We start from the raw sequence: 27,695 nt of genomic DNA on the forward strand, positions 1-27,695 counted from the left end.
TGGGTGGCTCAGTTGGTTAAGCAACTGCCTTCGGCTCAGGTCGTGATCCCGGAGTCCTAGGATCGAGTCCCACATTGGGCTCCCCACTCAGTGGGGAGTCTGCTTCTCCCTCTGGCCCTCTCCCCTCTCACGCTCTCTCTCACTCTCTCTCTCTCAAATAAATAAATCTTTAAAGAAAAAAAGGACATGTGTGAAAGGTTAAAAGTAATATTCAACAAGTGTAAACTTTTAGAGAAATATACTGACAGCCCACACATATCTACATCAACAAAGAAAACTCATTACCTTCACACTTCATATTACACATTTTGTGCTAGCATTAGATGATATATTAATTTTATTTTCTTTACATAAATTGAGGAAGAAACATACAATCAGATCCAAATATATTACAAGGCATTTAGGGAGGTGTGTTTTATTGCCCAACAGAAAATTATCTGAAATCGACCTTGAAAATGGAAAAAGACTTATTTAAAAGCACTATCCTGGCTCCTTTCTTGTTTAGAATATATCCTGGCTTTCAGGATATGTTCTGAAATTCTGTCTTATGTGGTTAAGATTCCAGATGTTCCAAAAAATCATATTCAACACATTCTTCTAGTTGTTTCAAGACCCTTGGGCTATCTGTGACAGGAAACTCCAAGACTGGAGGTCCTCGGGTATCGGCAGGCAGTTTACTCTGGGTTTTAAAAGCACAATTTAGAGTCTGGAAGAATGGCTTCAGTTGCCTGATGCTGGAAACAGAATGTTGGCGCAGAAGGGGGAATTCATTCTTCATGGTGATCTCATCAGAGCTGCCAATTTCCTGCAAAACATAACAAAACAAAACAAAAACCACAACCACCTCATAAAGATAATATGGCTTTGCTAAGGGTTAGAGATGCAAGTGAGGTACATGCAGGCAGCCAACCTAAGCAGTGGGTTCATTTTTTTTTTTTTTAAGATTTTATTTATTTTTTGACAGAGAGAGAGACAGCGAGAGAGGGAACACAAGCAGGGGGAGCGGGAGAGGGAGAAGCAGGCTTCCCACGGAGCAGGGAGCCCGATGCGGGGCTCGATCCCAGGACCCTGGGACCATGGGACCATGACCTGAGCCGAAGGCAGATGCTTAACGACAGAGCCACCCAGGCGCCCCAAGCAGTGGGTTCTTTACGAACATTCACTACCAGTACTAATGGCAGTTTCCAAATGAACTCAAATGCTGGTCTTCAACTGACATTTTCCACCAGGATGTCACCTCAGCCCCCCAGGCCCCGGCCATTCTTCCCGCCGGCCCTTCCTCTGCATAATACAGGGACTCTGTATAAAACTACTTCCACAGATCCCGATCCTGTTATCCAGGATGCTTACCTCAGCAACTGGGATGAGAAAGTGACATATAAATGAGAAAATAAAGATGGGCTTTATACCACCTCCAAGTTTTAACACTCGGATCAAAGAACTTTAGAAAATTATTCAAAGTTGTTAAAATCAAGTGGCACGTAGAGGACTTCTGCTGCCTAGACTTTCTCCCTTCTGCTACAAATATAAATTGCAAAAAGGAAGACATTTACCCCATATTTTAATTTTAGAAGTTCGAGAATCCTAACGGTGTGGGGTTTGCATTCTTGGTGATTCTCCTCTAGATCTGACAGGAAGGCAGGGCCCTCTGTGTCCACTTCTGGAACAAACGCCCACCTGTAACTGGATGAAAAAAAATCTGATGTCAGGCATGCTGACTCAGAGCCCACTTCAAAAAGATTTTTGAACAGTTTTATTGAGATATAATTCACACACCATACAATTCACCCATTTGAAGTGTATACTTTAATAGACTTTCGTTTATTTGCAGGATTGTCTATCCATCACCATAGTCAACTTTAGGATATTTTCATCACCCCAAGGGGAATCCCTGCTCCCTTCAGCTATCACCCTGCAATCCCTTGCACCCCCTTCGTCTGGGCCACCACTAATCTATTTTCTGTCTCTTCATATTTTCTTATTTGGGACAGTTCATATAAACTGGATCATAGAGCATGTGGTTTTTTGTGAATGGCTTCTTTCACTTCATATGCTGCTGCCAAGGTCCATCCATGCTGTAAGGAAACGTCGGTACTTCATTTCTTTTATTGCCGGATATTTCACTGTACAGATACTCATACATCGATGGACTTTAGACTGTCTCCACTTTTTGCTTATTATGCATAATGCCGCTATGCATACTCCTATACATCAGAACCCACTTAAAAAAAACTTTCTTTTCTAAGAAGATAGCAGGAGGGGAAGAATGAAGGGGGGGAGTCGGTGGGGGAGACGAACCATGAGAGACGATGGACTCTGAGAAACAAACTGAGGGTTCTAGAGGGGGGGGGGGTGGGAGGATGGGTTAGCCTGGTGATGGGTATTGGGGAGGGCACGTTCTGCATGGAGCACTGGGTGTTATACACAAACAATGAAACATGGAACACTACATCAAAAAAAAAATTAAATTAAAAAAACAAAAAAACTTTCTTTTCTTACAGCAGGTTTAGGTTCCCAACACAATTGCCTGGAAAGTCCGTATGTGCCCCCCCCCCACCACCCGCCCGGCCATGCGATGCCCTCCAAAGTCCAGAGTTTACCATAGGGCTAACTCTGGTGGTGTGCATTCTGTGGGTTTGAATAAATGTATAATGACATGTATCCACCATTATAGTATCAAATAAAGTAGTTTCACTCTCCTAAAAATCCTCTGTGTTCTGACTCCCTCTCTTGTAACCCCTGACAATCTTTTTACTGTCTCCATAGTTTTGCCTTTCCCAGAGTATCACAGAGCTGGAATCATACAGTATGTAGCCACTTCAGATTGGCTTCTTTCACTTTGTAATATGCACTTAAGAAGAACCGACATTTTAACCACAAACAGTTCTACATGATTATTCTCTTATCTCTGTAGGGGGATAGGACAGAGAGAAGTGGTATCTGGGGCCAGGCATGAAATTAACCATATGAGCAGCTGTGTTAAGCCTATAGGAAATGTAAGCCAATAGGGGCAAAGTGAGCTGGAGATAAGAGTGTTCCATTTATTTTATTTATTTATTTATTTTAAATATTTTATTTATTTATTTGAGAGAGAGAATGAGAAAGAGAGAGCACATGAGAGCGGGGAGGGTCAGAAGGAGAAGCAGACTCCCTGCTGAGCAGGAAGCCCGATGCGGGACTCGATCCTGAGACTCCAGGATCATGACCTGAGCCGAAGGCAGTCGTTTAACCAACTCAGCCACCCAGGCTCCCGAGTGTTCCATTTATTTAATTAAAAACAAACAAAGAAATCTACACAAATGCAGTGAGGACCACCAGCCCGTGACTCTTGTTTTATACGCATTCAATAGCAAAGCCCGCTCAACACCCCCCTCCCCCCCTGCCCAGAAACCCATCCATAAACACTATTATGAGCCAAATTCAGGAAACCACAGGTGTTGTAAGAACTCTGAAACCTGGTATTCTCATCCGCCACTAGAAACCCCAACCGGGGCTTCTCACACACCCTACACAACAAAGTGAAAGTGCTGACAAGGAAAGTCACCATTTCAAAGAGGACACATGGTCTTATCTGACTTACATTTGAAATAACGGCATCTTGTCAGGTGGAAAAGAAAGTGCTGTGTCCAGGAATTTGCAAGCTGATAAATATAAGACCAGTTCACTCTGGGGTATCTCCCCCACTGAGGGCCCATTTCCATCGGCAACTGAAACTTTCATTCTGTTGATTTTGTTGCTGTTTCTATAAATTTGCAAAGAAACTCGTTATAAATTCGTTCACATACGCTGTAGTCCATTTGCCTGTGCAAGGTCCATAAGGAGTTTTTTCTGTTTAAGAAATGGTCAAATAGCTGGTCCCTTCACAAGTACTTGAAGAAAATAACACTGACTGTTAGATAACTGTACATCACAAAGTGATGTCTGCTCACATATGCGCACAGACCCTTGCACAACTCACCTTAATAATTCATCATCCTCTTTCAGATCTTCTTCAAGCTGTATGAATATCTGAATCTTAAAAAGAAAACATAAATTCAATTTACTATTTGAGAGAGATTAAACCCAGCTTGATGTTTAGAATGTATATGGCCATAAAAAATAACAAAGCAAAACAATCAGCAAAATGAAAAGACAACCTACAGCGTGGGGAAAAATATTTGCAAACCAAATATCTGATAAGGGGTTAATATCCAAAATATATTAAAAAACTCATACAACTCAGTAACAAAAAAGCAAATAACTTAATTTAAAAACAGGCAAAGGACCCGAATAGATATTTCCTTTTTTTTTTTTTTTAACGTTTTATTTATTTATTTGACACAGAGACAGCGAGAGAGGGAACATAAGCAGGGGGAGTGGGAGAGGGAGAAGCAGGCTCCCCAGTGAGCAGGGAGCCCGACGTGGGGCTCGATCCCAGGACCCTGGGATCATGACCTGAGCCAAAGGCAGACGCTTAACGCCTGAGTCACCCAGGCACCCCCTGAATAGACATTTCCAAAGAAGATATCATGGCCCACAGGTCCATGAAAAGATGCTCTGCATCATTAACCATCCGGAAAATGCAAAACAAACAAACAAAAACCCCAGTGAGATATCACCTCACACCTGTCGGAATGGCTAGCATCAGAAAGAGAGACAACCAGTGTCGGTGAGGATGTGGAGAAAAGGAACGCTCGTGCACTGTAGGTGGAAATGCAAACTGGTGCAGCCACTGTGGAAAGGAGGTTCCTCAAAAAAGTTAAAAACAGAGCTACCTTCTGATACGGGAATTACACTTCTGGGTGTACATCAGAAGGAAATGCAAACACGATGTTGACGAGATATCTGCATTCCTGTATTCACTGCAGCATTATTTACAAGACATGGAAACAACCTAAATGTCTACCGATGGATGAATGGATAAAGAAAATGTTGTACATTATACAGTGGAATATCACTCAGCTATAAAAAAGGAGGAAATCCTGCCGTTTGGAACAACATGGATGAACCCTCAAGATATTATAATAAGTGAAACAAGTCAGACAAATACTGCATAATCTAATTTGTATGTAGAATCTTAAAAAACAAAAATAAGCCAAATTCATAGAAAAAGAGACCAGATTTGTGGTTACCAAAGGCAGGTGTGAGGGAGGGGAAATGGGATGAAGATGGCCAGAAAGTACAAACTTTCATTTTAAGATAAAAAAGTACTAGGGGTGTCACATCCAACATGACAATAGTTAACATTGCTGTAGGGTATATATGAAATTATTAAAAGTAAATCTTAAGAGTTCTTATCACAAGGAAGAATCTTTTTCTTTCTCTTTTCATATCGACGAGATGATGGATGTTAGCTAAACTTCCTGTGGTCCTCACTTCACCATGTATGTTAGTCAAATCACTGTACACCTTAAGGTTATATACTACTGTATGTCAATTATATCTCGGTAAAACTGGAAAAAACCAGCTTAAAAAATAGCAAATAATATCAAACAATACAAATTAGTTGGAATAAGCTGACAGTTAAAAGATCAAATATGAGGGGCACCTGGGTGGCTCAGTCGTTAAGTGTCTGCCTTCGGCTCAGGTCATGGTCTGAGGGTCCTGGGATCGAGCCTTGCATCGGGCTCCCTGCTAAGCGGGAAGCCTGCTTCTCCCTCTCCCACTCCCCCTGCTTGTGTTCCCTCTCTCGCTATGTCTCTGTCAAATAAATAAATAAAATCTTTAAAAAAAAAAAAAGATCAAATATGATTGCAGAAGATAAAGTATTCTCTATTCAACCAAAAGCTATGTGTTATCAACTTGAAAATTTTCAGATAAAATTAGATATATATGAAATAGTACATTATTCCTGAAAAAGATTTTGAAAATATTCCTAAATATATGTTTAGAATCTTATGACATATCTGTATGACTAATTTACAACTAGATGTGAGTAAGGAAGAAGAACTAAATGTGTGGAGTATTTCAGAAATGCTGCTCTTAAAAGCCTACCCACAAACTTATAGTGCTTTCAGAGATTAATCGTTGTTAATAGCCTTCTAAACAGCAGTAAGCTTTCAACCTTAAATTTTTTTTAAAAGATTTTATTTACTTATTTGACACACAGAGAGAGAGAGCACAAGCAAGGGGAGTGGCAGGCAGAGGGAGAGGGAAGAAGAAGGCTCCCCACTGAGGAAGGAGCCCGACGCGGGGCTCCATCCCAGGACCCCGGGATCATGACCTGAGCTGAGGGCAGACGCTTAACCGACCGAGCCACCCAGGCGCCCATCAACCTTAAATATTTCTATATAAGATATGGTTTCAAAGAAACTCACAACATAGGTACAGTGGGCCTATTATGGAAATCCATTATCAGTGAATGTGAACATCTGGCCATGAAGTTCTTCAATGGATATATGAAAGATTTAGGAAAGATTATTTTTCATTAGGAATCTTTAGTTACGCAGATTCATGGTATGGTACGGTAGGTCATGGTATGTGGTGGTAATATTTCTAGTCATGGGTGTAAACTCTATAATTTAGAATTTAAGGGATTAATCTGCAGATTATGTAATTAATGTCACCATAAATTACAGTTTACACCAGTAGCTTGGAAACACGATAACCTGACATCTTCCCTCTAATTTGCTTTTGACTTCACTTGAGATGGCACCTCCAGCTCAGATATTGTGAAGGCATCCATATCTAAAGATGATCTGAATCTTTTCTCCCTAGAGGCACTAGATCTAAAAGAGCTTGCCTAGGAACTTTCCTGACTGTAGTAGCAGGAAGATAGTAACTTACAGAGATTTTATGTTTCTTGAATTTTACCTTCTCAACTTGTCCAATGGTGGCCAGTTAGTAACGTGTACATAGTTATTCACTGTGCCTTAAAGTTTTATACTTTGTTTATACAAACTATAAAATTTCCCAGAGATACATTAAATGGTTCTGTCTCAAAAAAAATTCCCTATTTAACCAAGAGCTGACTGTGTGCTATGAGCTTGGTTGAAAATTTTGCAGATAAAATTAAGATATATATGAAATAGTATACTATTCCTGAAAAAAGCATTTAAGAAAGCTCCAGTCCCGCTTTTAAGAGTAAAATATTTGTACTTACTAACTCAGAGACCATTATGGGCCACAATGAAGTCAAATGTTGGGGAGATATTCTTAGCAGCAAAACTCTGAAAAAAAGAAACATCTGAGCAGCAACTATGGATGTCTGTCCAACTCTGAGATTGTCTGTCAGGCGTTCTAAGGAAAGAAGATTTTAAAGATGTCACACAAATATGCAGTTTGAGGTTTCTCATTAGACAAAAATATAAAACTGTATTTGTTTTGACATTTAACAACAATGCAGCCTAAGACCCCCCCCCTTGTTTACCTCCAGCCCTCTTCTTTATGAGGTGAAGCAGTTCATGGCCTTTGCTAAAGGAATGAACCAAGTGGCTCTTATTTCCCTGCCACAGCTGACCAGAAAAATATCAACTTCTGACTTAACCCAGAAATCCACTGGATGACCAATGACCATTAAATTCTCTTCTGAGAATATGAAATATAAGACACAAGAACCACAGACAGTCCTTGGTGAGTGATGGTGCTCTAGGATCACAGAGGTTGGCTGGCCGCTGACACCATATTCTGAGAGTGAGGAGTGGGAAGTGGCGTGAGTGAATAAAAGGAGAGGTATTCAATGAAGTTGGGATTTCATGGCCAAGACAAAAACTTTAATTCCTGTAGGGAAAAAAGGTGTGAGTTCCTCTAGCCCCTAGCAGTCTTCCCCACTTCTCCACTGAAGTAACTGTCTGCAGAATGTGATTTTCCTCCCCATAATTTAAGGTTTCTTAGGAACATAACAAATTGCTATGGCAAACAGCTAAACTACAGTCATGCTAGTTAAGATTTGTTTGTAGTATCTTAGTAATAAACTTGCCTTTATCTGAACTAGCTTGAGTAGGTTTATACATCTTGCTTTTTCAGCCTGGGCATTATTGCTCCACAGGGGCCAGTCAAGTGTCCCAAGACTATCAGAGAACGAATGCTCTGAATTCTATTACCCCAGGACCTCCCGGAGGCTGGGCCTTTCAACAGTTTAGGGGACAATGACAATAAAAGGAAAGTGCTTTGTAAAGTGTCAGGGTTTTTTTGTTTTTTTTTAAGATTTATTTGTTTGACAGAGAGAGAGCATGCACACAAGCAGGGGGAGCAGCAGAGGGAGAGGGAGAAGCAGGCTCCTTGCTGAGCAGAAAGCCCGATGCAGGGCTCAATCCCAGAACGCTGGGACTATGACCCGAACTGAAGGCAGATGCTTAACCGACTGAGCCACCCAGGCGCCCCTGTAAAGTGTCAGTTAACAAAAAATGAGAGGGGGTAAAAATGTCTATTTTTTAAAACATGGAGCATTTTTAGAAATACAGCACTTGAGCTATGCAAAATGCAGGGGTATGTGGAGAAATTTCTCCTTCCCTAAGGGCCCCAAACCATCTCTGAATTTAGTCAGTGCGCACGTGCACACACACACACACACTTTTATAGAATACATACAGTATTATATTGCCCCTACCTCTCTCTTCCTCTCAGAGGCATGATTTCTTAGAACATTGGATGCTTAGATTCTGCCGTGGTCAAACCATATGACACTGTTTGAGAAAGGCTCTGGTCTGTTCTTTTCCTGTTCTACATGCCTAATACTGTCTCTTTAGCTCTCTGGGCCTTACCCTGCATTTTAAAGGTGTGTGTGATGGGAGACGGGGGAGGGAACGAACAGGTGTTTGACCTCAGAGTGGAAAGGCACCAAAGGGACTGTCTGGTGCACTGGCCTACACGTTCTCCTTTCTAGCTTCCTCCTCTTGCCTCCACTGAGAGCGGACTCAAGGCTGCACTTTCCAGCGCTGTTGAGTGACCAGGTGCATACAGACCACCACGGACGCTGCACACGCACTAGAGGACAGGTGATTCCTGTTCTTGTTTCTCCCCTCTATGATTTGTAGGGATGCAACAAAGTACGGCTTTGACTCTGCATTCACTTTTTTTTTTAAATGTAAATCCAATTTCGTTAACATATACTGTACTATTAGTTTCTATTAGTTTCTATTCTGTACTATTAGGTATAATTTAGTGATTCATCAGTTGCATATAACACCCAGTGCTCATCACATCCAGTGCCTTCCGAAATGCCCATCCCCTCCAGTGACCTTCTGTTTGTTTCCTAGAGTTAAGAGTCTCTTACGGCCCTCTGCATTCAGCCAAAGTCTTTGGAGAGCTGCCTTCACCCTTACTGGCAATCCTGGCCACCATCTGACTGAATCAGCAATTCAAGAAAGGATCTGTTGATATCTGAACATTAGCTTTCATGTATTTCAAGTACTCAGGACATCATGACGTGAAGATCTCCTTACGTGTTTCACAGGTTGAAATTACGTCAGTTTTAGTATAAAGATATTTTATTATTGCAAATATAAAATATAGTCATAATTAATAATTGTGAGAGCTATTAATGTTCTGAACTACAACAATTAGGGCCTTTCAAATAGTTAATCAAGGAGGCACATGGGCTGATAATTACTACTAATATTTTTTTTTTAAATCTTTTTTTTTAAAGATTTTATTTATTTATTTGAGAGAGAGAATGAGATAGAGAGCATGAGAGGGGGGAGGGTCAGAGAGAGAGGCAGACTCCCTGCTGAGCAGGAAGCCCGACGTGGGACTCGATCCCGGGACTCCATGATCATGACCTGAGCCGAAGGCAGTCGCTTAACCAACTGAGCCACCCAGGCGCCCAATTACTACTAATATTAAGAGTAATCAGGATGACTTGGGCAAGAGAACATGCTTTGTGAGCTGACAGATACGTTTATATATTTATTTATCTATTGACTGATTGTAGGCTCCACGCCTGGCATGGAGCCCAGTGCAGGCCTTGAACTCAAGACCCTGAGATCAAGACCTGAGCTGAGATCAAGAGTCAGGCACTTAGCCTACTAAGCCACCAGGAGTCCCAACTGACAGATGTTTATAAACACTTTTTTTAAAGGGCAGAGCAAGAGATTTATGTCATAATTCTACCTGGAAACAACCCGAATGCCCTACCATTGGTGAACTGATGAGCAAGTCACAGAATGGAATGCTGTTCAGCAATAAAAAACAGTATGCTGTTGATAAATACGATGGAACGGATGACTCTCAAAATACATTATGCAAGTCAAAGAAGCCGGACTCAAAGGCTGCACTCCACCTAATTACATTTAGGACATTCTGGAAAAGATGAAACTGTATGAGCGGAAGGCAGATTAGCACTTGCTAGGGGCCACGGAAGGGTAGGGGGATGACTTCCAAGGGGCAGAGGAGAACTTTCTGGGTGATGGAAATGTTCTGCATGTTGACTATGGTGATGGTTCCATGACTACATGTGCTCATCAAAATTTACAGAACTATATACCCAAAAGGGTGACTTTTATTGTATGTAAATTATACCTTAGTAAACCTGGCCCTCAATAAAGAATTTACAACATAATTCTAATATTTGTAAAATTATTTGTTACACTAGTCTTCATAATATTAAACAACTCCTTTAAGAATTGTATTAATTTTATCTGATTCCATTCAGGCTATGAGTCTTAAGGGAAACACATTTCTATTTGAGAATTCTTTTGTATCTTGGAGAAGGGTGAATTTAGACAGAATGCCCACTTCACCACCTCCACATTTTATGAGGGAAAAAAACCCTTTAAAATCATGTACAATAGCTGTAATAATTCATTTTTGAAGCAAGGAATATGGTGAGTACAAAAGAGAGAAAAACTGTTAAGGAAAGGTTAAGGACTTCTCCTTCACTAGCCTTGGGGGTTAGTGCTGTAACCTCCAAGTATCTTGACTGCAGGTGGGACCTAGCAGGAGACGACGCTAAGAAAGTACTGTCAGACTTTTAGAACTACCTAATAAAAACTCATAGCATTACAATCATTGACTTTTAAAATAAAGTTTCAGATTCAAAGGTAAATTTCCGGAGTTCTTCTACAAGTACTCATTTTGACACTCCTCCATCCGGCCAGAACGTGCTGTGGGCCTCTCTGGCGGCCGGCCCATCTCAGCCAGCCGGGGGTCCACCCACGAGGGGGCAGGGCTGGGGTGAGGGTGGGGTGGCCTTCTTACCTTGTATCAGAGGAAGGTAAAGGTGGTATTGATCAAGTTCTCCACTGAAGACAGCAAAAGCCTGGCGCTTTAGCAGCATGGCTTTCTGCTCAAAACTTGAGAACAGTTTTAAAGAACTGCTCTGCATGTCTAGAATAAATACAGCAGTAAGTTCCATTTAGTGGGAAAACCGCAATCAGAGGTAAGTGACAGGACATTCATAATCATGTACATTTCTATCCTTCCTGGTGAAAATCATGGTCCTGACTAAGTAATTATGATCTTGTGGTTATTATTCACATATTTATTTGTAAATACAAATACTTCTTTAATGACATTAAACAATAGGGCACTAGAAGAGGATATGAGGGACAGACAAGTACTCCTAATAAATCATGGTAAACCTATCATTACTTTCAAAAATATTCCCCCACTGTAAAGGTGTAGGAAAGGTTGTTGGGCCTTCTGGCCAATAGACTGGGACCGGGAGGCTCATTCATGAGTCCTGACACATTATGCACATTATGTTACAGTTTGCAGCTTAGATGGCATCATTAAAGATCCGAGTGGAGTTTTGAGCTCTGTGGTAAAAGCCGATTATGATGGGATCAGTCCTTTAAAAGTGTGGTTTATGTGCAAGTAATATACAACTTACTCATTAAATCTTTAAACATTGTTTTCTCGTGAGTCAGAAGATGGTCAATAATGGACTTCCAACTGGATATTAAAAGAAGGCAAAATTAATTAAATATGTAAAGGATGACAGTCTGAATAGAGGCATCAAGAAAAGAACAAGCCCCTTTGAGATCTATTAAAACCTGTTTTCTGAAAAGAAGTTAGGGAAATGAACAGGTTCTAATACAAGGGAAAGCTGAGCAAAAGCTTTTCATTTATAAACTTAACAACACAGGTGATGAATAACAAATGAAAGAATGAATAATTCCCAGCTTACAGTAAAAGAAAAATGTTTTTTTCAAGAGTTGCCCTGTGTTCACACAGGAGGCTGTTCATACGCTTGTGCTGATGGAAAGAACTGGGAGTAGCGACATCAAATACGACTAATTTTCAAGTGGGCTCCCCAGAAGAGCAACAGGACTTCAAGGTGAAAGCCACAGGACTCGGGGGATAGCAGGGCAAACTTCAACCAATCGCCACCCCCCATCCATGCCACTGATAAAGACGTCAGCCATGACAGGGGGAGAGCCAACATAGTGGTTTTGTTGACTTCCCAGGAAAGGGCGCAGGGAGTTCACCTCACATCTGTCCCTCAGCAGCAGGGCCGGGCCTGGCCTGGCTGCACGGTCTCAGTGAGAACTTGTGAAGCGTGAGCTGAGACGTGGGATAAGGACAACACAGTGTCACCAGCGGGCTCTGTCATCTGAGTTGGAGTATCTGTGACTCCAAGCTGGAGCAGCACTAGGCCAGGGGACACTGGAACCCTGGATTGTGCGCTCTGGGGATTATATGCTCTCGTAACTGAAATCCTTTTGATAAAAAAAATGCACCTCTATATTTTTAGAACACCCACCCCCTCTGCCATGAACACAGTTAACATGAGGGCTTGTGACAGGGACGTCCTGGGATCTGGGTTGATGCTAACTGCTCCCCTTTCAAGTATGAGAATTATGTCAACCGAAACACTTTTTCCACTTGAGGATTTGCAGCAGCCCTTTGTCAGAACAGCGTTTCTTACTGTGCACAGCAAGTGTCCATCTGAAAGAAAGCAGGGTCCAAGAATAACTCCAAGACTTCTTTCTTCCAGGCTCGCTTCGTATAGGCGTAGCCACTCAGGGAGCTCAGCAGCTGAGCGCCGGCCCGGAAGCTGGGAGCGTTGTAGGCACTGAACAGGGGTGGGGAGGGAAAAGGGTCAATGTCAAAGACTGTGCAAAGAAAGCCACTTGGTACATTTCCCATAACCGATTTTGCTCCCTACCGGCGGGACACCAGGGAGGAGACGGCGTTACCTGTGATTGCGTAAGTAAGGAAACACGTAATAAAGCAAGCGGGAGATCAAGGGCACCGCTTTCTCCTTCTCGTCACTTCGATAAACCATGTCCAGGAGAGATGCCAGGACCTATCAGAGCGGGATCACAAGGAAAACAGAAACCTTCTAAAGCCGGTGACAGTAAGAACTCATCCTCGAGGGGCACACAACCTAACAAGACAAGTCCCAGGGGCAGCTTGAGGCCGAGCTCGGCTCTGCAGGCCAGCCGGGAGGGGCGGCCCGCACTCACTGGCCTGAGAACGGAGCGCCTGCACGAAGCTCCGGGCTGGCCATCATGCCATCGAGGGAGGACAAGTCAGGTGTGCACTGACCTCTGCCAGGAGGGACAGGGCCTGCACGCTGTACACCGAAGGGGCAGACGCGGACACCATTGCTGAAGCCGCGGCGGTGGTATCTGCTGACAGAAAGAGGCATTTCTGCTTTAATCATGGCGGATGGGCCACCATTTATGCCCCTGAAACATCACATGGATGTGCGTGATGCACCCCAGCCTTGCATACTGAGGATGTATGTAAGTATACCTTAGGGGCTCCTCTCTGTCAACATGTTCAACTTCAGGAAGAATCGGCATTGTGATCAAATAAATTAGCACTGACTCACTGTCCTCCTCCCAATCTCTCTTCTCAGCATTGTTCTCAGAATGTCCACATCCCCTTGGATGATGATCCTACCCTCTGGGCCCCTGACCCCCTAAACTTCTCTCTTCCAACAATCTGTTACTCTGTCCCAGCTCGGTCACCCACTGTCACCATCACACCCTTGGCTTCACCAATTTCCCAAATCTCCATTTCCAGCCTCCCTCTCTGACCACATCTTACCTTTCCCGAACGCTTGCACAGACCACCAAACCCTTTGGCCTGCCACCCTGACCACCCGTCAACTCCTCCAGGTCTGCCCTTCTCGCCTCCCCACCTATACCCGTGGTCTCCCATCTACCGGCAAACATCCTGGGCTGTTTTGCTGCTCTCTCCCTCTGAGGCACTCACCTGGAAAAATGCAAAGCTGGCTAAACCCACAGATCAGCCTGTGTGGTTCTGTGTAGCTAAATGCTCTGGAGAAAACCAAACAACGATGAAATAGATCTCACTTTCCTTCATGACCATGAATCTCAAAAAGGACCTGATGCTACCAGATAGTCCTACCATCTGTACCCTGGCAGTATGCTGGCTTTCCTACTCTGCAACGTCATTCTTGCAGACCTTCCCTCGATAACCATCAACATTCTTCCCTTCTCAGCTGATAACGCACCTCCTATTTCACTGAGAAAATTAATGGAAACAAACAGGAACTCCCTCAGTTTGGCTCCTATGTGCTATGAATCTAGAACATGTATATATATATATACATTCTCTGCCTTATCTCCTGTTTTGATAGACATGTTCCTGGCTCCTATGGAAGAACAGTAATTCTATTTATGACATCAAGCTTGGCCCCATGGCCATCAAGAGCTTCACTTTCTATCCTTTCTCTCTTTATTTCTTCCTCTGCTGCACAGATCTGTCACCATATAAATATGCTCTGGAATATTCCAATTCAAAAACAAAGCAAACAAGGGGTATTCTTTGGTCTTTAGTTCTATTTGGTTTCTGTCCTACTGACCAGTGAGCTTCAAGGATTCTCTGCATTCACGGCCTCCTCCTCCTCCTTTCTACCCGCTCCAGTGTTCCCACCCCCGTGGCTTCCATGTTGTCAAGCCCAGTGGATCTCTGTCCGACCTTCCTCTGTTTCTCAACAGCCTTCCATTGTGTTACCCCTCCCTCCTTCTGGAAGCACCCTCTTCTCCTGTTTCATGACTCTGTGCTCTTGGTTTTTCTCCTACCCCAGTGACCACTTAAGTGTCTTTTCTGGCTCCTTCTCTTTTTTTCTGACATCTCAAATGTAATACTTGCAAAACCAAGCTCAATTTTCTGTTATATAATGTTCTTATTTTGGTCTTCTCCACCTCAATAAATTGCGTAAGCGAAAAACCAAAGTCATCCTTGATTGTCTTTTTTGTTAACCACCACATGCAGCCCATCAGCAAATTCTGCTGACTCTGCATCTAAATCAGTCCACCTTTCCATCACCCCTGCCTCTGCCCAGCAACTCGTTCCACAGCGAGTGGGAGGAAATCTAAGCTCCTGACCAGGCTCCTCTCAAGCCCAGCAACCCTCAACTCCAGCCAGGCTGGTCTCCTGGTTCTGACCCACACCCACCTCGAGGACTTGCCATCCCTCTGGGCAGCGCCCTCCAGGTCTTTGCACAGCTGCCCCGACTTCTGACTTCTCAGCGCAACGGTCACCTCCTTGGGGACACACTCTGCAACATCTCCCCGCTCCCAGCCGCGCCCTGTAATCGGACTCTTACTGTCCTCACACTAAGAACCACTTGAAATTCTCAGGGTCATTTACTTCCTTTTTCGATCTTTGAAAAGCTTTCATTTTGAAATAACTTCAGATTTTCAAAAGAGTTGAAAGATCCCTTTGTAAATGTACTTTTTGCTTATCCTCTTCCATGCTGCCCGTGTCTGAAGCTGTAGGGCCCGCACGCGGCACACACCACACATGGACTCTGAGTGAGAACCTGCATGTCCGGTGCATGCACACCAACTTTAAATGGGGACAAATACGTTACTGGAAGCCTCATTTTGTTTCATGCTTTCTATGGCCGATATGTATACGTAATTTGTTCAAGTCAAGTAAAATATAGTCATGATCTAACCATTCAGGGTTTTTGGTACTCTCTAATTAAGTTTTATAGAGAAGCCCAAAAATCACCTCCAGCTTTGGAATTCTGATTTCTTTAAATAAAAATGAGGTAATTTTCCCAGAGTATTATCTTGAGGTTAAATGGAATCATTGCACAAAAGCCAGGCCCAGTGACCGTGGACCGAACACGGTCGGCACAGCCGCTCTGGTGGAGAAGCAGTCCGATCCGTACCTCAGTACGTGGGACAGAAATGACTGAGGGCAAATTAGCCCAGGAGATGCAAGCGCTCCCTCCCTGAACCACAACCATAACCAGAGCCACAGCCTGAGAAAGGCTCACGGTTGCTTTACATTAGCAACTGAGAGCACACTAGATCTAGTATCTTCGTTACACAATGAAGTATAATTATTTTTGTTACACAAACCACAAAACAGGTTATGAAACCGGTATGGCCGAAGCAGCGGCCAGTGGGACTGCAGTTTGTCGAGTACGCCATCCTTCCTCCTCCTGGGAAGAGAAGCCCCCTTCCGGTGGGCACCCATTTCTCGTGGCTCCCGTGCACCAGCCCTTCCCTCTTCTCCTCCGGGTCAACTGTGTGGCCCGAGACCAACCACCCAGAATCTCTGCGCGAGCCTTGGTTCGCCTCAGCTGAGCGCCTGATTCCTGCTATGCCTAGAACCAGACGCCAATGCCAGGGCTTTTCACCCACGGGCACCGAAGTGTTTTGTTCTGTTGTTTCTATTACTTCTGCTACTTGTGAGAGAAAAGAGCCCTGACTTCTTGACCCTTCTACGGGAGATTAAAGTTCACAGACTTAGCTTTGAGCTGCTGCTGTAACTATTGCTAGTGACAATGAAAGAGGCAGTAAAATATTACAGGACGGTTTTCGAACATTTCCTTTGTGGCGGGTACTGTACTATGTAGTTCGTATTAAGAACCTAAATGTAATTTTTTGCCTTTGTGTTAATAAAACTGAGAGCAAACCTGTTTACTCGTTTGGTGTAACCAATACTGGGACTGGACATACGTTCCTGTCCCTCTGTTAAATAATACTGAGAACTAGCAAAAACAATTACTTGCTTCAAGATACACTTAATCCTGAAAGAACAACTAAAACAGCTTACGACGTATCGAAACAGGCAGCGTGCTTGTCAAGATTCACTCTGGGACTCTCGCCTTGTGCTGCCCCCACCAATCCCAAACTCTGCCTAATCCCAATCAGTTCCCCACCCTAAAAGATCTGCCACAAACAACTCGGTCAAGGCCCTGCAACCCTACAAATGTCCTCCGCGAACTTCCCCGATGAGACGTTGCTATGACCCTGCCAAGTCTGTCTCTCCCTGCAGTAGGTCTAATAATCAAGAGTACTGGTTGATTGATGGTCCGAGTAAACAGATGAGTCTCCTCTGAGAGTCTCCCGACTGCTTTCCTAGGAAGCTACAACTAATAATAAGGCCAGGGTGTGCCCCGCCCATGTGACCTCCACTAGAAAATCTTCACATCTCAGACAGTGATGAGACACAAGGATCACTGAGAGGCAAGGGTGTGTTAGTCATAAAGAAAAGACACAATCTAATGGCCTGACAACAGTTTGTTGGTTTACTAAATTTTCTTTCCACAGTTCCACAAAAAGAAAAACATACACTTCCATATTTTTTATACCCCACAGATTTCTTTTACCTAATCTGTGCAAGTTATCTTGGGAAGCTACTTTCTTGGATTCTGATCTAGGCTCAGTGAGGGCTTCCACAGTAGCATACGTCACTCGGGGCCCTGTCAGTGGAATCCTATTGTTTATTACACATAAATGATGTTGTAAACAGTAACAACAGACTGTCTGCTTTTTTTTTTCAACTTTTTTTTTTTAAGTAGGCTCCACGCCCAGCACAGAGCCCAGTGCGGGGCTTGAACTTACAACCCTGAGGCCAAGACCTGAACTGAGATCAAGGGTCAGATGCTTAACTGCCTGAGCCACCCAGGTGCCCCCAGACAGTTTACTTTTAAGGAAAAACCAGACCCCCTCACAGTAGCAGGCAGCAGGCATTACCTTCTGACCCTCTCTGTACCTACCACACAAATCTTCCTCAGCATCAGATTCTTCTAGAGAGATCTGAGGCTGGGCCTTCACTTCCAGGTTTCTGCTTAGCCAGCTGGTTTGTTCCAAGGAAGAGCCAGCAATGTTCCCTACAGCTTCCAGGATTTTTTGAGTGACTTCCTGAGAGTAATGAAGAGAAAGAGGAGAGGCAGTTAGCTCAGGAAAAGAATCTAAAATGCCTACAACAGCACCAACCAGCAGAAATACAACATAGGCCACAACTAGAACCACACAGGTGATAGGAGGTTTCCCAGGAACCACATTAAAAGATCAGATGAAACAAGTTCATAATGTTTAACCTCATATATCCAAAATACGATCAACATGCAATCAATGTAAAAATTAATGAGATTTCACATTTTTTTTTTTTGCACTAGGCCTTTGAGATCTGACGCATGTTTTACACTACAGCACATTCAATTCGGACAGGCCACATTCCCCGTGCCCAACAGCCACATGTGACTAACGGCTCCCGTACTGGAGTATGATCAGTAGAGAATCAGGTCACGTGGCTGTGATAGGGAGAGAAATGCTGAGCCACTTTCTCAAGCCAGCATCACCAAGTCTCACCAGCGGAGCCTGGCTGCAAGTCCCGGCCATCTGAGATTCGAACCACCCTGACTTTGACTCTAAGCTGTGTTTAGGCATAAGGCAAGAGCACGCCCGCCTGCCTGTGGCCAGTAGGGGTGCACTTGAGGGAACTACCTTGCCCTGCGCCGGCGCAGAGGTGTGGTGTGGCTGACGGTGGCCGGGAAGAGCAGGAAACGGGACCGAGAGCTCAGAGGAGGTCCCACTTCTCATGCGGAGAGTGATGGGGAAGAAGGGCAGGCCCCGTCTCGAAGCAGGGACAAGGAGTTGGCGTCGGGAGGCTGGGCACTGTGGGACACAAGCAGCCACAAAGAGCAGGGGCGAGGTGCACCAGCCGTATCGGCTGCGGTAATGCCCGTGGCCAAAGCTACCCCAGAATGGACCAAAGGGAGGGGCGTGCTGTAGGCAAAGGGCCACAAAGCGGGGCCTCGAGAGGGGAGTTTGGGAATGCCGTCCACGTGCCAGTCGCAGTGTCTGGGCTTTAATGACGCTTCCGTCTCAACAAATGGAGGCCAAAGGAGTCCCGAGTTTCTTAATTATGCTTGACTGTGCTCTAGACGGTGCTCCAGTGGTTCAGCAGTGGGAACTGGACAGACCGTTCACAAATGCCAGGGATCGTAATGATTCGAAGAAATATCGCCAGGGCCGTAAAACTGATACACGTCCCATTTAAGTTGAAGCCTTGGCTCCAAAAGCCCCCAAATCAATGATTCTCATGGTTGCAAAATAGTGATTTCCTAACTCCATCGTTCTATTTATTCTATTTATTTGTTGGCTTTCTACTCTAAGATCTCCCTTCTCCTAGGGTGAGTTTCACTTTTATTTTTCAGGATTTTTGAGGTTTCCTACGAGTATATACTGCTTTAATCAGGGGGGAAAAGAAAGGTTTCCAGGGAAGAAATTCACATGGACAGAGTTATTAACCTAACGCTGCTGAGGCGGCGGCTCCAGCTGCATCTGTGTGCGGTGAGGAGTGGGGGCATCCTGTCAACCCACAGCAGATTGCTCAAGTCTGACACGAGAACTTTGGCAGGAGACTCTGGCCCGGGTCTATGGAGCCCTCTAAAGACCGTAACAGAGGAAGTCAGCTGTGAGAACACATGCAAATCTAAGGAACGATTCTGCCCAGTGTTGCTGATCCACAGGCATGTCCTATAAAGGCGGACAACCACTCCTGGAAACGGTAACATCTGCTGAACTTTTCACACACAGACCTGCAGGTCTTTCTGGTCCTTCTTGCTTTCCAGGTTGGGAGTTCTCGTCACAAAGTCGTTCAGCATGCTGTTGAGAGACAATCAGCTTTAGACTAAGAATGCTGCAGAAACAAGAGATGTTCCAGCAGAAAAACAGGGTAACGTGAATGCTGGGTCACAATACCTGAGGAGCAGAAAGTATCCGGGGGGAGCCAGATTCAACTGTACGGATTCCTTTAACACGCCCAACAACGAAGGAAAGTTCTCTTGCAAGGCTGTTACTGGGAGTCTGTTTTTAAAAAACGGGAAAACACCCAACTGTGAACAAGTCAAAACACGTCTTACAAGCACATTTTAGGTCTGGGCAGTTGGAAAGCAGAGGTAAGATGGTGTATCCGACTGACCTGTTTGTTCTTTTTTAAATTAAAATACACACAAACGAAATTTTTGTACTCTGGCAAGAACCTGGAGTCTGGAGACCAGAAATCCTGCTGCTGACAGGTCAGATGCTCCTGGTTTCCTGTCTGTCAAATAAAGGCCTTGAACCGGAGGCCCGTCTGATCCCTTGGGCCCATCTAGCTCTAGGATCCGGCCTCCCCGGTGTTGTTGGTAACGGAGTCGGCCCTTGGGTCACAAGGTCACCCACAGGAGGCTGATCTTCAGTGGCTCTCACAGCGAGGCCTGCGCAGCACAACACGCTGCAGCTCAGCCACAGCCCGAAGACCCCGGGTTCAAGTCCTGGTGCCCGACGTACCGCCTCCGGAGTGACCTCGGCAGTGCTTCTTCTGTAAGAGGAGGAAGGTAAACACCTAACCTGCAGCTGCTCTGGCAGCCCACGGATCACTCAGGCCGCTGTGACAGACACTTGCTAGCATGACGATGCACAGTAGCTATCACCAGGAAAGACATGACCGGGTCCTCTTTAACTCCCGGAAGAAGGAACTGAACGATACTTGGGCGTGAGGCCTCAACAGCTGGTCTGAACTGCACCCCAGACCCAGGGACTCCTGGGATGCTGACCCTCTCGATCTAGCCTCCTGCAACCTCAGGGTGTGGGGAGTTGGAAGAACCATGGAACGGGAACTGTGTTAACCAAGGAGCTTGGATCTGGTTGTCAGACTGCCTGATTGCATAACTCCTGCCACACACGTGAGGATCTGGAGGCTTCCTTGAGAAGGGGGCTCTACCCCCCACTTCCCCCTCGTTACTGCAACAGAGATGGCCCCACACAGTGGAGGGGCTGTGAGCTGCACCCGATGTGCCTGTCTAAGACCTGAGCAGCCCAGGAAGCTTTCCTTCCCACCCGTGGAGAACCGTGTGGGGGATCCGCCTCACTGCCTCCTGCAGCAGAGGCTGCTGAAAAGCGCCAGTAAGCTCGAGACACCCATGCAGAAGCCACGGGAAAGCACTGAGGACAGCACCCAAAACGATCATTTCTCCTTTTTCTAAAAGAAGTCTTTAACACGTTTAACACTGAACATAAAGTGTTCAACCAACAGCACCCGGCTTTTATAAAGTCAGATTAGATCTCTGCAGAAGGAAAAGATCATCAGGGCATTCTCACAGCTCAGGAGGAAGCTAAGACACCATCAAGATATTTTCTGAACTAAGGCTCTCCAGTCGTCAACAAGTACAACCAGGATTACATTTAGAATTGCTGCAATAGCATCTATAATTGAGACGTGTTTGGGAAGGGTTGTGTTACCTTTGGACGAAAGCATAGCAAAACTGCAACACGGGGATATCCACAAGGGGCGCTTTCTAAAAATAAAAGTGAAACCAATGACTCCAAGTTGGTAGGAAATAAGGTTAGAAAAAAGAATTACAACACAAAATAAACAGAGTCTATATCCCCACAAAGCAAAGGTTTTTAGCCAGAGTCTTTCAAATACAATAACACACGTGAACGCATCCCCCAGGTATAACAAAACAAACCTACACTATGAGGTCCCGAAACATTACTGACCTTCTTAGCAGACTTCCAGGGCGAGTCCACGCCAGGCTTTTAACCAGTATTCAGGGAAAATTTGGTATAATAACTCCTAAACAAAAAAGGTGGTGGCCAATGTTGACCCTCATGAGTGCGTGCAACTAGCTACAGGAAAGAGACGATAAAGAAGTTCTAATTCTTAGCTCAAGGAATTTCCTCAAACTCAGGCCAGACAACTTCCCTAAATCCCAAGTGGCTGCAACTACTTAGAAACTGGTTTTGAAGATAAATTTTTTCCCCTCCGTGCTTATAAAAAGTTATCTGTAGAGGTTACAGAAGTTGAGCTACTTACTAATCACGAAATGTAATTCTGTTATTCGAACAGCCAAAAACCAGCCAGCCACGCTAACTGAATTTAAATAAAACCACCAACCAGCCAGCCAGATGAGATCTAGTGCTTTGTTTTGTTTTTAGCCCAGGAGTTGCAGGTATTTGTAGGAACTGAAGTAACATGAAGGACCAAAACTGTGAGCGCCTGCCGTGTACTTAGAAGGTGTCTCAGAGGCTCCTCCTGGAGGACAGCCCAGCCCGGTCCTACAGCCATGACTCCGCTGGTAGGAAGTGACCCCCAGCTCGCAGGGTCTCCTGACACTTGGGACTTGCTCAGGGTTATAAATGCAAAATCACCGTGAATCTGATGGCCCCTCCATCCCTGCTCCCCTCTTCGAGGTTGATTATTTTAATATTTATGTATAAGAGTGAAAGGCAACAAGACTACCCGGCATCTGCGGGAGGCCCGACAAAGGCCACGGACGTCGCCCACGTGCATTTGGCATCCGATTCCTTGTGCTTCAACGGTTCCATAACTGGCTGCATGGTGTTAATTTTTAGGCTGGCCTATCCTCTTTTCCTAACTAGGATACAGCTGACTGAGGGCAGAAACAGTTTTACTACTCCTAAGTAGTAAAGGAGGCCTAAGTAGTAAAGTAGAGGCCTTCTTGGCATGGACATTTCTGGAGAGGCTCCCTGGTGCTGTGCACAAGAGGCCCTTTTGGAGGAGGCATCCAAATGCAGAGTTCTACTCTAAGACAGGCAGAGCTATAAAAACGGCTAAAGAAATTCTTGGTCAGTTTTCTCACTTACAGGGTGAGACATGGCTGAAAAGATTGCTGATTCCAAGGTTCAGCTTTTGTTTGCCATCCTCAGTGTGATGACCTTAATATCCAAAGCTGTATTCCTTTTATTTGTTATAAAACTTTTTATCATGGTAAAATATACAGAAGGGGCTCAGCTGGTTGAGCATCCGACTCTTGATTTCGGCTCAGGTCATGATCTCAGGGACCTGGGATCGAGCCCTGCGTCGGGAGGGAGTCTGCTTGAGGATTCTCTCTCTCCCTCTCCCTCTGTGCCCTATCTCACTCACTCTCTCCAAAATAAAGAAATCTTTAAACTATACCTAAAATTTGCCATTTTAACCAGTTTTAAGTGTCCAGTTCGGTGGCATTAGCATTCACATTGTCGTGCAACCGTCACCACCATCCATCTCCAGACTTTTTCATCTTCCCAAACGGAAACTCTGTCCCTGTTAGACAGTAACTCCTGTCCCCTCTCCTCCTGCCTCTAGCAACCACCACACAACCTTCTGTAGAATGTACGTATGCAACGGGCTGCTCCAGAGACCGCGTGTAAGTGGAATCACGTTTTTGTCCTTCTGTGACTGGCCTCACTTGGCATGGCCTCAAGGTTCACCCACTGTTACAGCAGGTCTCAGAATTAACTTCCTTTTTAAGGCTGAATGATATTCCATTGAATGGATAGACCTGATTTTGTTTATCCAATCATCCATCATTGGATATTTGGGTTGTTTCTACCTTTTTACTATTGTGAGTAATTCTATAAACAGTGGTGTACAAATACCTATTTGAGTAAAACTCTATTTTTAAATAATTACTTTGTCCATTTTCATTTAGGGTATTATTCTTATATTTTTCCTAACAATTTTATTTTTTTAAATTTTTATTTATTTCCTTACTTTTTTATTATGTTAGTATTGTATGGTGTTTATTTTTTAAAAGATTTTATTTATTTGAGAGAGAGAGCGTGCGTGCGGTTCATGTGAGTGCGGAGGAGGGGCAGACAGAGAGGGAGAAGCAGACTCCCTGCTGAGTGGGGAGCCCAACATGGGGCTCGATCCCAGGACCCTGAGATCATGACCTGAGCCAATGGCAGCCACTTAACCAACTGAGCCACCCAGGCACCCCTTTTCCTGACAATTTTAAATCGTGATAGAAGGCAATTATTTCAAAGTCAAAATAAATCCCTGGTTTCTATCAAATTAAGAACAAAATAGCTCCTACACGTTCAATGAGGCACCCTGCTTTGGTGAACACAAAAAGCTCTGGGGTGCCAGGCTGGCTCAGTCGGTGGAGCGTGTGACTCGATCTCGGGGTCATGAGTTCAAGCCCCATGTTGGGTGTAGAGATTATTTAAGAATAAAATCTATTAAAAAAAAAAAAAAGCTCTAAGGGCATTAAAAAAAGTGTTAAACCACAAAGTCTGCTCTGTTTCAAAAGCACTGCGCGTGACTGGCAAAGGCCTCGAGGTAGCAAGGACTCTCTTGGAGGCTGTGCTGATACGGAGAAGCACAAGTCTAGGAGCTTCACAGGTCCATTCTGGCACCCCCACAGGTGCCTACCACTTCTACCGCGGCCAGACGAATCTCTTCCTTCTCAGAATGCCTCGAAGGAGTCCTGTCCTCTGACCTGTATTTTTCACTTTTACATAAAAATTATGCAAACTTTTAACTTGCCCTTTGATGAAGACATTCCTCTTCTCTTTGAACTCTGGTCAGAGTTCTCTTCTTGACTAGGCCTGTGGGGACCAGGGCTTTCAGCAGAAGTGACTCCGTCCCCCACTAACCTGAACAAACACTACCGTGGTTTCTAAGCAGCTCAAGGTGGGGGCCCTCAGATGACAACCCCCGTCCCCTTAGAATGCCTGCCCAAGAGAGCTCAAGGCTGCCAGAACAATTTGCCATTTGCTGAGTCAACACCCGATAGGCTCCTGACCCCCCTTTTCAGAGCATTTATTAAGAAAAGCATAATTATAAATCCTTCCTTTAAGATGTACATGCATCTCCTACAATAGGAAATGTCTTTGTAAAGGACCTGGGAGCCGTCCTGTGAAATATCGCCGTTGAAAGAGACAGGGGCCCTGTCTCCCAGGCTCCGGGGTATAGGGGCCTGCACGCCCCAAGCACCAGTCAGCAAACCTGGACGGCCCGCTCACAACGACCAAGCCCCCTACCTGCTTTTTCGGAATTTTCTACTTCCCTGACTTTGCTGGACCCCTGCTCGTTCACCCTTCCTACTCCCCCATTTTCTGGCTCAAGTACCCCCGCCGCACGAATCAGAACTGAGGTCAGCTCTCTCCCCCAACACGGTAGCTACTGAATAAAGCTGGTCCTTGCCACCTGTAAGTAGCATCTGGCTTTGCCTCTCTAGGACGCCTTTTAGGCTGCAGGTGATTAGAAAGAACCCATTCCCAGGCAGGGCGTGCTGCAGCCGGGGTGTAATGATGAAAGATGGGCCCTAACCTCCAACGGCTCCCACCTCCAAACAGGTGCACTGAAGCCCATTAGGCACACCTCACGGGGTCTCCCCCAAGCCCAGTAGAACAGCTCCATTCCCCAACCCCAGGAAATCCCAGTTGCTCCTGTGACCCCCGCTTCCTTTCCCCAAACACAATTTATAAGACACGGTGACAGGAGGGTGCCGCGCGTTCATCTGGAAGATCCCCAGGCTTCCAACCTCGTCCCCTCGGATTTGCGGCGGCCTCTTCACCACCTCCTTTGCTAGGTGCAGCACCGTGTCCGTCTGCAGGGTGCTGAGCGCACAGATCAGGTCGACAAGGGTCAGCTGGGATGCGCTTGCTGCTGGGACAATCTGCCAAGTGGAAAAATAGCTCCCTTAAAGCTCACAGAGAGAAAACAAAAATAAGAATGATGGCAGAGAATACTCACAGGCAGTATTCTAGAATAGCTGCCCCAGGGAGAACGAGCTTTAACTTTTTAAAGTAAATATTTAAACAAAAACTGGGTAAAGGACTCTACTGGTGGGGATAAAGAGGAGGCTGAGCATTCATTCACAGGAATGTAATCAGCATCTGACATACATTAGGAATAACAGGGGCAGGTGATGATGGGGCAGTGACAGTGGTATGTTCAAGCTTAGAAAGCATGTTATTTCATTTTTTAAAAAAGTAATCTCTATACCCATCGTGGGATTCAAACTCACATCTCTGAGATCAAGAGTTAGATGGTCTACTGACCGAGCCAGCCAGGTGCCCCTCAGAAAGCATTTTAGAAACAGACACACTTAATTTGAAGGAAGCAGGCTGGCACTGAAAGACAGCCCTGGAAGTACGAGGACAGTAAAAGAAAAACCAGATCAACCAGGTTCTTGATAAGTTAGCCTTGGCAGGAAAGCCCTGGTGTGGGAAGTCCATGTTTGATGATGGAAGTCTGCATAACGTGATTGCATGCACTTGGAAGGATCAGGTTTACCACCAGGGAAGACCCCGCAGTGCTAATAAGCACGGTGGCCTGGACCACCAACCTCTTGTGCCTCCTCAGGGAACAGGACCCTATGTTGGGCACTGAGATAGTGTCCAGGGGGTGGGAAAGACCCTCTGAGGGAGATATGAGATAGGAACCTAGAGGGTCAAGAGAGAACAAAGTGTTGGTTTTGCAGAAATAAACCAAGTCCCTGGAAGACTTAGTGATGGACCAATCAGTGGATAAAGAACGGATGAGATGTGAACTGAAGTTATCTTTGGGAATAGGAATGGAGGATTTAAATCGGTTTTACATTTTTGTAGGTATTATTTTTATAAATTAAAAAGCCTATGGAACCTGATGTGTCAATGTAGGTTCATGACTGGAACAAACACACCACTTGGGGGGCGGTGGTGTTGATTGTGGGGGAGGCCATGCACATATGGGGCAGGGAGCACTCGGGAAATCTCTGTATTTTCCCCTCAATTTTGCTGTGAACCTAAGACTGCTCTTAAAAAAAATAAAGTCTTTAAAATAATAGTTTAAAGAAGAGCTATAAGATGGTACTACAACCAGGGAAGGACCCACAGGGGTTCTCACAGGGAGGATAACATACCGTTCCTCGAGCTGGGTGGTAGGTTCACGGTGGTTTCTCTTTTCTGTGGAGCATACACGCTATATACGCTCTTGAATGTGTGCTATTAGATATTGCATTTAAAAGGTTAACCTAGGTATTCATTACACAGAGACCCGAGAACAAGCCAGGGGAGAGCCCCCCAGAACAAGCCTAGTGGGAGGCGCAGCTTTTAAAACACTGAAACCACTTCAGCAGTTTCCCGTGCCGGCCTCCGATGTCACCTCTGATTACATGTGACTCTGGTATTTCTGGCAGAGTAAGTTCAAGTATAACTCTAATTTTTAGACTCTACCTTCATCTTACTGAGACGCTTAACCTTCTTTCTGCTCCACACTGCTGCCACCGCGGCTGTCAGCTGAACTCCCAGATGCGCCGTCAAGGGGTTCAAGAAGTCTAAAATCTTTTGTCGTATGGTCTAGAACGCGGCAAAGGGAAGAGTTACGGCAGAGTGGTATTGGTGCTATCATCTATAATATATTCCTGAACATGTTTATTTTTGGTGGGATAATACAAGACAAAAGAAGCAATAAAACCACAGAGGAAGTTCTCTCACTTTGGTGGTTTTAAAGTAAACGGAAGAGGATCCCTTCATGGCTCCAAGGAGATCGACGGGTCTCTTGTGAGTCTCCTCCCTTCTCAGAACATTCCAGAGAAGGGCCATGGTGTTAACAATTCGAGGCAACTCTTCCAGAATGGCATTCTTGGCATTTTTCAAATTGGTAGGATCGCCTACAGCGGTGGTCTAAAATCGAAAATGAGCATGAGACTTGGCCGTACCAGCTCTCTCCCCACGAGGCCAGGGCGCGGCTGGGGTGGGAGTCTGGGCCCTATGCTTCCTGTGGTTTCTTTCTGGGCACCCGGGAGTCTGAGACTCCACATCAGACTCAGTCATTCAGCCAAAGCATTAGCC

General features: G+C 45.0%; 1 protein-coding gene across 4 annotated transcripts in view; it reads right to left on the bottom strand.

Moving 5' to 3' along the window:
- Positions 1 to 316: 316 nt before the first annotated feature.
- DOP1B (DOP1 leucine zipper like protein B) overlaps positions 317 to 27,695 on the bottom strand; it is a 101,128-nt gene continuing 73,749 nt past the window's right edge. Inside the window, exons 21-37 of one of the 4 annotated variants that reach the window (XM_044919434.1) lie at positions 27,339 to 27,527; positions 27,078 to 27,200; positions 25,403 to 25,537; positions 21,369 to 21,424; positions 19,848 to 19,952; positions 19,685 to 19,751; positions 17,861 to 18,002; positions 13,411 to 13,493; positions 13,059 to 13,168; positions 12,788 to 12,934; positions 11,750 to 11,811; positions 11,116 to 11,244; positions 7,082 to 7,218; positions 3,959 to 4,014; positions 3,581 to 3,742; positions 1,554 to 1,683; positions 317 to 805 (exon numbers count right to left, since the gene is read on the bottom strand). In XM_044919434.1, the coding sequence (XP_044775369.1) occupies positions 554 to 805; positions 1,554 to 1,683; positions 3,581 to 3,742; positions 3,959 to 4,014; positions 7,082 to 7,218; positions 11,116 to 11,244; positions 11,750 to 11,811; positions 12,788 to 12,934; positions 13,059 to 13,168; positions 13,411 to 13,493; positions 17,861 to 18,002; positions 19,685 to 19,751; positions 19,848 to 19,952; positions 21,369 to 21,424; positions 25,403 to 25,537; positions 27,078 to 27,200; positions 27,339 to 27,527 (2,085 nt within the window). In that variant the 3' untranslated portion in view covers positions 317 to 553. Of the gene's footprint in view, positions 806 to 1,553; positions 1,684 to 3,580; positions 3,743 to 3,958; positions 4,015 to 7,081; positions 7,219 to 11,115; positions 11,245 to 11,749; positions 11,812 to 12,787; positions 12,935 to 13,058; positions 13,169 to 13,410; positions 13,497 to 17,857; positions 18,003 to 19,684; positions 19,752 to 19,847; positions 19,953 to 21,368; positions 21,425 to 25,402; positions 25,538 to 27,077; positions 27,201 to 27,338; positions 27,528 to 27,695 lie in introns of those variants that run through there. The other 3 variants (XM_021678071.1, XM_021678072.2, XR_002479705.2) reach the window with 3 other exon arrangements.

This window comes from Neomonachus schauinslandi, chromosome 1 (assembly GCF_002201575.2).
Source record: "Neomonachus schauinslandi chromosome 1, ASM220157v2, whole genome shotgun sequence".
In the NCBI taxonomy this organism is placed as follows: Eukaryota; Metazoa; Chordata; class Mammalia; order Carnivora; family Phocidae; genus Neomonachus; species Neomonachus schauinslandi.